This window comes from Anneissia japonica, unplaced genomic scaffold (genome assembly GCF_011630105.1).
Source record: "Anneissia japonica isolate Jap-2015-1 unplaced genomic scaffold, ASM1163010v1 scaffold288012_len1326614_cov192, whole genome shotgun sequence".
Classification (NCBI taxonomy): domain Eukaryota; kingdom Metazoa; phylum Echinodermata; class Crinoidea; order Comatulida; family Comatulidae; genus Anneissia; species Anneissia japonica.
This window is the reverse complement of record NW_022756612.1, coordinates 380,704-390,730: the sequence shown is the minus strand read 5'-3', so window position 1 is coordinate 390,730 and position 10,027 is coordinate 380,704. Positions and strand designations below refer to the sequence as shown.

The window sequence follows — 10,027 nt, the reverse complement described above, 5'->3', positions numbered from 1 at the left end:
GAATAAACACTGAATAAATTTTACACAACCTTGGCATTACCTTACAGACGCGTGTGAATGCATTTTATCTCGGTAGGAATAACTCAGGAGATCGCTCGGTTACAATTTGTTACTTTTTGTTAAATTTAACTTCACGTGTGAATCGGGTATTAGTATGTGTGCTTTTATCCCGGTTTGGAGCCTTATCCAAGGTGTGCCAATACTCTAACCTACAGTAGGCAAGCTGGCATTTATGTAATCAATCTAAAATTTATTTTAGATTGATACCATAGATTGATAAGTCTGAGGCGATTCAATGAAATGATGGATATATTCCAACGACAAATGGCTAAGGCTGCCATTGACATTCAAAGACCTTGCATCGGGCAAACACTCAGACAGATTATAAAGACTCATTGTTGACAATCAGCTGGCACTGTGAATAAGCCTTTCCACAGTTTTAAGAAATTGGTGGAAATCAATTTAAATCTACCTGGCGCTTTTGCAGATTTATCGTTATATATTACTAAGACGCAAACCATAATTCATTGCATCAAGCAATTCCTGCACAAAGAGAGTTGGACATGATGTGCATATGGCAATACAACAGATGAAAGAGAAATTAAGTAATTTCCATAAGGAGATACAACAGATGTGAAATGGATTACTGTAGATTAGCCTATGAAAATTACAATTATAAACATAATCATTATGTTGCATTATTTTGAGATTTTTGAGAGCCATATTTTGCAGAATTTGGCACCATTTGTTAAAGCCCCATTTCCGGCAAAATTTCACTAAAAAAAATTTTTTTAGAAAAAAATACATATGCATTACTCTATTTATTATAAACAATGGAAAAATATCGGCATAAATTTTAGCTTTATGCAAAAGAATAAAAAATATATAATACAGACTACTTCTCATAGGAGATTGCCATTTTCTCGACGAATTCTTCGTTACTAGGCAAATTCAGAAGTTGTAGATTGCATCCGCTGGAATGCTCTCGCTTTTATGTATACTTTATACAGTCAATAATGAATGTGCACCCTCTCTAATGAAATTGGTTTTTGTACATCGCATCTTGCACACTGCGACCGATCGAGTAGCCCCGAGATATGTTTGTTTAGTTGTCAAAATCTTGGTCAGAATAATTTTTTAACAGATTTGAAATAATTCCTATGAAATATTATATTTCACACGTGTCAATACTAGCAATGGAAAATATCATGTCAGCCGTTTTTATGTGTGATAACAGAACCTAAATCGAGGTAAGGCTACTGTAGGCCTAGCCTAGCGGTGTGGGATTAGGCTAATGTTTTAGGTGCCTACTATGTTTCTTCACAGACCCATCGCAAAATCAAACAAAAAAATCCATCCGCATTTATTTTTTGTGTGGAACACAAAAAATCAAATTTCAGTCTTATTTTACATTTTTTTCATGTTCATTTTTCTTGCAATTTTGTATTACATTTATAAATCTTTATAACATTATATAAAAATCAGATATTTCTTAACAACTGAAATCTTGCCGGGAATGGGGTTTTAAGATGCAATAATATATAAAATATGGAATTCAAAATTGTAATTGTTTAATGAAATTTTAATATTATAAAATTCTAAGTTATAATTACTACAGTAAAGTAAATTTACATTTTCTCATCAATTCCTGTTCATAGTGTACATTTACTAGAAAATCAATTTGTTCTAATCTGCTAAAAAAGAGAATAGTTACGATCTGTGTTTCATTTAAATATTTTATTTTGTATTTCAATATTTATTTGATAGTTTTAAAGAGCAATTCAATGATTTTAATATCATTGTCACAGGGTTTTTCTACGCACCTTAAATGAATAAAAAAATTACTGGGTTAATTGTATGTTGAACATGAACTTTATATATTAAATTTCATAACCAGTGTCTACATGGTTTTGAAATAATTCATCTATACTGTACTATCCTACAGACTATAGTATGGTTGAATCATGTACAGATTCATCCATAATTCATCTATACTGTACTATCCTACAGACTATAGTGCGGATGAATCATGTACAGATTCATCCATAATTCATCTATACTGTACTATCCTACAGATTATAGTATGGATAAATAATGTGCAGATTCATCCATAATTCATCCATACCGTACTATCCTAGACTATAGTGCGGATGAATCGTGTGCAGATTCATCCTAATTTATCTATACTGTTCTATACTACAGATCATAATATGGATGAATAGTGTTCAGATTTATACATAATTCATCCATACTATACTACAGAGTGGATGAATCGTCTGCAGATTCATTCATAATTCATCCATACTATACTACACACAACAGTATGGATGAATTGTTTGCAGATTCATTCATAATTCATCAATACTGTACCATACTACAGACTATAGTGTGAATGAATTATATGCAGATTTTATATTTATCTATATTTCTATTTTTGTATTTTAAATATAAGGAGCGAGCCAATGTAGGTGTTTTTCAGCTGTTAGCTCACTTTCGTCACTTCTGTATATTTGTACGCTATAAATAAAAACAACATACGTTTATTGAGTCATAGGCATGTCTTACTGTAGCTCAAAAGTCACGACAAATTTTTACCCATCCTTGATTTTACGAATCCCCAGATTTACGTACACCCTCTGGTCCCATACCATACTTTAAAAAAACAAAGTTCTACTGTAGTTATTTTGATTATTACTACTGTATGTCTTGTGATACAAATATACTTGATTCAAAAGCATTTCTAACCCAACAAGGACATACAGCTGTAGCACCATCATTCTTTACTCTGCTCTGACACCAGCTTACTGATTGTCGTGGGATGAAATTTTAAAAAGTATCATTTCATTACTAACTATAGTTTAAGTAAAAAGTTTGGTATATAGCCTAAGACTACTTCAAATTTTAAAGAACAAAAATAATTGGTTTCAATGTATAGAATGATAGAATTAAACAAATTCAATATATATCTGGTACATTTAACATAGAGTGATGGCTAAGCTATACAGAAGGCACTTCTTCAGCTGCATCATAGGTTTTACAAAAATCATGGGATTAATGAAACAAAAATATCTCTTTCCTAATATTAATAGTGATCTTCCTTTTGAGGCTTGCTACCAATTACAGGAAGCTGTTTCAGACTAACCTTCCCATGACCTACCAAACTACTGCAGACCTTGGCAGCTAATCTATGACAAGTTATGAATTGAAATTCCAGGGGTCACACAACACACAATCCATACATTAATCTCTAATTAATCTTCAAACTTGCCCGCTTCATAACCTATGCTGGACACAAACTGGTGTGTTTTACATCAAAAATAACTTAAATTTGATTTGTGACCATGCATTTTTCCTGCACATCACATTTACTATCTCATCTCATGTATTCTGAAGCTCATTTGATTGTTATGTACCTTGGTATTACATCTTTCCAAGCTCTATCTAAAAAATATATTGTAATTCCACATGTATAGGACTACCTTAGGTCTCATTTGCTAGTGTTTTTCCTGGCAAATGCCTATATTATGATGATCTTAATATAGCTAGATGACTTTTACAATACAAATACTTTGAGAAAAATATCAATGACTGGCTTTAATTTATGTCAGATCTGCTATGCTGAAAGTTGCATTTTGATTGGTTATCCTCTATATATTATGGAACATTTGAAAAACTATATATATTTTTTTCTTTAAAGGAGATTCCCAATGTGTAAACCCACCCCTCAAATTAGGCCTCAATTTGTGTACTGTAGTTGGCTTATACACAAGAATGACAAAAAAGAGTCAGTATTAACTTTCAAGTTACGAGGGAATGAAAAAATATTGTTTGACAATAAATTGTTTCTGATATTTCAGGTCCATCTAGTCTGCGTCAAAGAATGGCTACCTAAAGTTTATATCCATACCGAATGATTTAGAAAGGTATGAGATCATCTGACCTAAAATTTGAAAAAATACCACTTTTTGAATGTCTAACAAACACGTAAAAATTATTGAAAACTGTCAAAAATAGTGGTTGTATGCTTAACAAAGACATATTCCTAGTTTTTTATAAAATGTGATTGATCAACTTCTGATAAAGGTTAAAATCATTGTTGCATGACTTTAGTTTGATGAAGTTAGTTAATGCGGGTCTTCCGGCTGGTGCAACAAACGAGATACAAGATACAAAATCATTGAGTGAACAACACGGTTCACATGAAATTCAGGGTGGCGTAGATAGATAATCATTCTGTAGTGCAGTAAATTCAAGTTATTTTTTAAGATTTCACCAACTTTATATTTAAATATAACCTGAATCTTAATGAGAGGAGTAGAACTAGGTTATGTTTTTTTAAAGGATGATTTAATAATACTAAAATTTAAATTGTAAATAGTAAGCATTAATAATTAAAATAATAAAAACAATGTTAAATAACTATTTTCCATGTAAATGTTTAGTGTTAGTTGTATGCCGTAAATGCTTAAATAAGCTTCAGCGAGGCACTTATTCAAGAGCGGCGCTTATAAAAAAATATTGAATATTGGATGGTGCTTTTCATCCCTGTTCCCATGTTACCTAACTCATGTATTCTAATAGTTCAGTAGGTATATCATAGGTCCTACGTCATCGTAAATAAACGTTTATAAAGAAATGCTTGTGTCTTCATTGTGTTTGTTATTTATTTATTTTTTATTTTATTTTAACACTATATACATTGTATTTAAAACCCTGTTTCATTACACACATGGTAATATATTCTTGATTAAGCGCTGCGGCGCTTAGCTAAAAAAATCCGGTTTGGTGCAGCACTTATCCAAGAGTGGTGCCTATTCGTGAGCAGCACTTATTCAAGCATTTACGGTACCGTAAATTGTAATTTTTTAAATGTGTATTGAGTCATAGTGTAAGTTTGGATTTCATGTATTTTGATGCTGGGAGGGCCCCAGTGCAAATCAGTGCTATCAGTAATGTGGGTTATAATTGTTAAAAAAGACTAATAAAAATATAAATATTAATTAAAAACTGCTGTTTGAGTTTAGATTCTGACTAGAAACCATACTAACTACCATAGGTCTAATCCACATGGACCTTTGTATTGCCAGTGAAATAAATGTTGTGGCCTGAATGCCGGGAAGAACCATCATTTATGAAAGGAAAACTGAGCTTCATAAACATAAAGAAATTCAAAATTTTAAATTTTATATGGCCTGGCAAATATGGAAAAAAAACAAAACTTTACCAATACTAATAAACATTTAAATGCTATTAAAGCTATAAAATATAAATATATAAAAATTTAATGATGTTGTCAGCCTATTATGCCACTGGGCCAGAGGGGTTGATATCCTCATTTTCTCTCATTGACGAAGTACAAAACAAGGTTTCAAACTACTTTTCTGAATCATTAATTGTCAGGCATTGAACAGATTTGTAACAAAAATCTTGTGTACCCTGATTTTTAAACCAAAAAATTATAATAAAAATAATAAAACACTTCCAGTGACTGGAAGTGTTTATATCATTTTTCGCTGTAAACTGATGGGTAGACAATTTTTTAAATACACTAATTTCTATGTTCAAGTTGATAACTTTTATGTTACTTCAAAATGGGCAAGTTAATTTCAAAAAATATTTTTATGATTTTTTTGGTACTTAGCATGGGACAATACATCTTTAAAAGTCAATTTTTCACCACTGATCAACCTGATACTTTTAATAAAAACAATCTATCATCGAAGTGCAAACCAGGGTTTAAAAGGAAGGAGAAGAGAATATTTATAACATTGGCAATAAACACATTAAATTAACACAATCCCTACCTGCGAAAAATGTATTATCCCTATTGTTCTTGTTTGGAGGCTCAACTGAGCTATGGGGCCACAGTATTCCCTAGGATTTTCCCATTAGGACAATGTATTTCATAATTTAGCACACAATGCATTTCTTTTCAGGTATTGTGTAATATGTAGTGGAAATGATAAATCACATGATACTATTGGATAAACACATTGATACACATGGATAAACACCTCCAATGAAGAAAATACATCTTTTGTGAAAAAACATATTGCCCCATTTAGGATTTACAAAACAGGGTCATCTGAGTATCATTTGGATACTAAACCAACTGAGCTATGAGGCAAATGTTGTATACTCCCTTTAGATTTTCTCATTAGGCCACAATATATTCTCATTTGATTGTGTAAATAAAAAAAAAAACTACAAATCACACATACACAACAAAAATGACAAAGCTCCAAAAGATAATTTCACAACAATAATCCCAAGTATAAAATGGTCAACATAAATCCATTTCCAACTATCCTCTCATCAACACAAAACCTCAGTTTCGTCTTTAGGCAAGATTTTTTTATACCCTGTTTTGCGAAGGTCATCAGAGGATGGCGGAAAAAAAAAAACATTTTGTTTTCTTATTTAGCAAGATTTGCCAAAAACATTCAAATGGAGGAGAAAATAAACATTTTATTGGTGAATGTAAACAGTGTAGTAATGGAATGGTTAAATGCTTTAAATTTATATTTAGAAAGAAATATACCTATTATTTGGTGACCTCAAGGCAGCAGTGGGCGTAATAAAAATCAAGAAAAAAACTTTCATGTTTCCTGAAATTTCATTTTTTTTCATGGTGTGGGTGTGCTAATTGGCCCAAAATTAAATTTTATTTTTATCTGAAATCATCATTATGCTAAACAAGGTATAAACAAGTTGTCACTTTTAGTCAGGCTTAATAATACAAAAGATATACTGGCCGTAAAAATAAATGTTTCACTCTCATTTTGATATTGTGTAACAATGTATGCATCAGCTCCTTGAATTCAACATTGCATGGGAGAATGTTTGCCAGTTTAGTTAAAATATCTGTCATTAAAGCCTTATCTTTTATGTTTATATTACAAACAAGTACTTTGAAATTTATGCCACTGCTGTTGACAGTTAGTATACTACTGTATTGTAAGCATTTGGGTGGAGCAGTATTTGATGAATGGAATACAATAGTCATTATTTCCTGTTCCTTGAATAGAAGCCACGATCATAGTTATTCAACCGGTTCCTAACAAAGGACATTAATAAGTATATCTCAGGAACTGGTACAGTTTCAATAATAGGGTTAAAAAAAACTTCAGTTCTGATATTAGCACTCCCTACAGAAAATAGCATGCTGTTGACAAGAAAAAAAATAATCAATTGATATCCTGTATGGTAGGCCTGACCTTAAACAAATAGTAAATATATAGAAACCCCTATATACAGTAGGGGCCTACTAAACTGAAAAAAGAGGAAAAATATTTAAAAGGTTTATTAGTAACAAAGATACTATACAACACTAACTTTGTCAAAACACATTGTAATGTGTTCCCATTAGTTATTTTCATCTAGCATGAATTTAAATGATTTTGCATACTGTATCAATAGAAATCCTACCAACTGTGGAAATTCCATCCCACATACAAATCTTTGAAGTTTTTAGCAAGTGCTAAGTGTGTTTCTTGGCCAAAAAATAATATAACACTGACAGTAAACATACGGAGAGGCTTCCTTGGTTTAGGCAAAAGCTTACTATTATTGTTGGCGAATTATAGGAAAAATATAATACTTTAGTAACAGATAATTCTGCAGCATGGGAAAAAAAAAGTATTTGTTATAAGAAGATCAAATTATTGAATTTAAGATTCCAACATCTGATTAATACATCATTTATTGGCTGTAAGTATATCTATGGTCAGGTTCACACTAGAGCCCTCATATCTAGATCGGGAACTAACCGTTAGCGCCACCTGAGTGGAATGGTGGCGCCAGCAGGGGAGGGGCCAAGGCATTTTCCCATCGGACAAGCCTGGACCCCCTGCTGTTCGACACCACGACGAGGTTGTCAGTTTAACTATAAAAAAATAATTTTTCTATCCAAGTAATGTTTACCAAACCCTAATATTGTGGACTAAGAACACAATTCCAACCATACTAAGCCATAAAACCCTCCCCGTCAACCTGACTAGGGATTTTTTATTACATGACCCAGACCGAGGCTCTAGTCGATAATGACAACGCAAGAAAGCTCATTTTAATCCAGATCCGCTTCCAACTTACAACCCCTGCTTGGGGAGTATATCTGTAATGGACATGGATATATTTACGAGACCGTAAACAAATCAGTAAACGATATATTTACGCAAAATATATAACACTTGCGCAGTCATACTTTAATAAACTCCCATTGTCGGTCACATAAATTTATCAATTCTGGTTAAAATGTACCTTAACAATAGTTCAACTTTCAGCACTCAAAATTAGTATCGGCCCAAGTTGCGGTGCCCAAGCTGACCACAGCACTGATTTAATTATAATTTTGTTTTTATCGAATGTAATTTAATTTCATATAATAGTATGTAGTTTAATCATTAAATAAATTATTAAATCATTGTTAACTTTTCAAATAAATGTGGTAATATGAGATGAAAATATTTATGTTCTTTTAATTTTACTCCCCTCATTTTTAAATGAACCAAGGCAATTGTTGTTGGATTGCATGAATTAAATGAACACACACTTGACAACTTTAACGAATAATAAATTCCTTTGTTTTACAAAAATTTGTTTGGTCAAGTTAATGTATTTTAACATTACTATAAACACGTACAAGTATGGGGAAGATTTGATTTTCATACACCGTGGATTCACGTACAGTAGACCTACATTCATAATTTTAACTTGAGACCGACCAAAAAGGGCCACAGTAAATCGGTAACGTTGTGAGTTTGAACACCGCGGCTTGGGACGAAGCTAATCTCGAGTGCTGAAATTTGAACTCACATTAACGTACATTTAACCAGAATCTATAAATTACGTCACCGATAATGCAAGTATGACTGCACATGCGTTATTTATTTCACGTAAATATATCGTTTACTGATTTGTATACAGTAATTTTTTCCGAGAATATATGCATAGCCTATCCTATATCCTCGGTATCGGCTGTCCAAGTAATGGAAATTCCCAAGTATATTTAAAACAATCTTACACTAGGCCCAGCCTAGGCCCTAGCTACAGTTACACTACTACAGTACTAGGCCACCTAGGCCTATTAGTATTACTAGCCTAGGCCTACGGCTAGTGTAGTTAGCCTAGTATATAATGTAGGTTTATAGCCTACAGACTAGGCCTAGTTTGTAAGAGAATCGAAAATATTAATATCTTAACAACTACACTTTACACTCACGAACCTGTAGCACTGGATATTCGAGCCATTCCCTTATAGTGTCCTTCTGCCTGTCAAATGACACTTTGTTGATTTATCGACTAGCCTACACTAACACTCGCTTGACAGGACACGCAGAACTTGAAACAGTACAGTTGAAATAAACCATAGAGAGCTTTACTACGAAATTGCATGCCGTCAATAGGACATCATCATGATCAATTATCGATCAGATTTATCGATAGGCCTACGTACGCACAAATAATCTATCGAATTTATTTGAACTAAATACATAATTATGCCTATTTAATTAAATAAGTTCAGTTTATTTGTAATTTTAAATAAACAGTCGCATTGGAATAGGCCTACAGTGGGCCTAATATAAAAATAATAAAATATATATGGACCTAATAATCAAATAACGTCCTCTTTCTCTAGCTTCAAGTGTAGTATAACCTTAATTTCTTAACATAAATGAAATTCGAAATAATAATATAATAGTAATAAATATATAAATAATAATATTATATAGTAATAAATAATGATAATAATGATGATAATAATAATAATAATAATAACAATAGGTATGATGATGATGAAGATAATAATAGTAGGCCCTAATCATTATTATAATCATATTAATATTAAATAAGATAATGATATTGATATTAATAGTGATTTTAATAATAATAATAATGATGATGATGATGATGATGATGATGATGATGATGATGATAATAATAATAATAATAATAATAATAATAATAATAATAATAATAATAATAATAATAATAATAATAATAATAATAATAATAATAATAATAATAA

The 10,027-nt window shown here is 31.5% G+C and overlaps 1 protein-coding gene across 3 annotated transcripts in view; it reads right to left on the bottom strand.

Annotated features, from left to right (window-relative positions):
- LOC117124289 (SPATS2-like protein) overlaps positions 1 to 10,027 on the bottom strand; it is a 50,890-nt gene that overhangs the window by 39,447 nt on the left and 1,416 nt on the right. For 2 of the 3 annotated variants that reach the window (XM_033270472.1, XM_033270471.1), the window contains exon 1: positions 9,225 to 9,377. The exons of the other annotated variant lie outside the window; for it this stretch is intronic. In XM_033270472.1, the coding sequence (XP_033126363.1) occupies positions 9,225 to 9,249 (25 nt within the window). In that variant the 5' untranslated portion in view covers positions 9,250 to 9,377. Of the gene's footprint in view, positions 1 to 9,224; positions 9,378 to 10,027 lie in introns of those variants that run through there. 3 annotated transcript variants of the gene reach the window in all.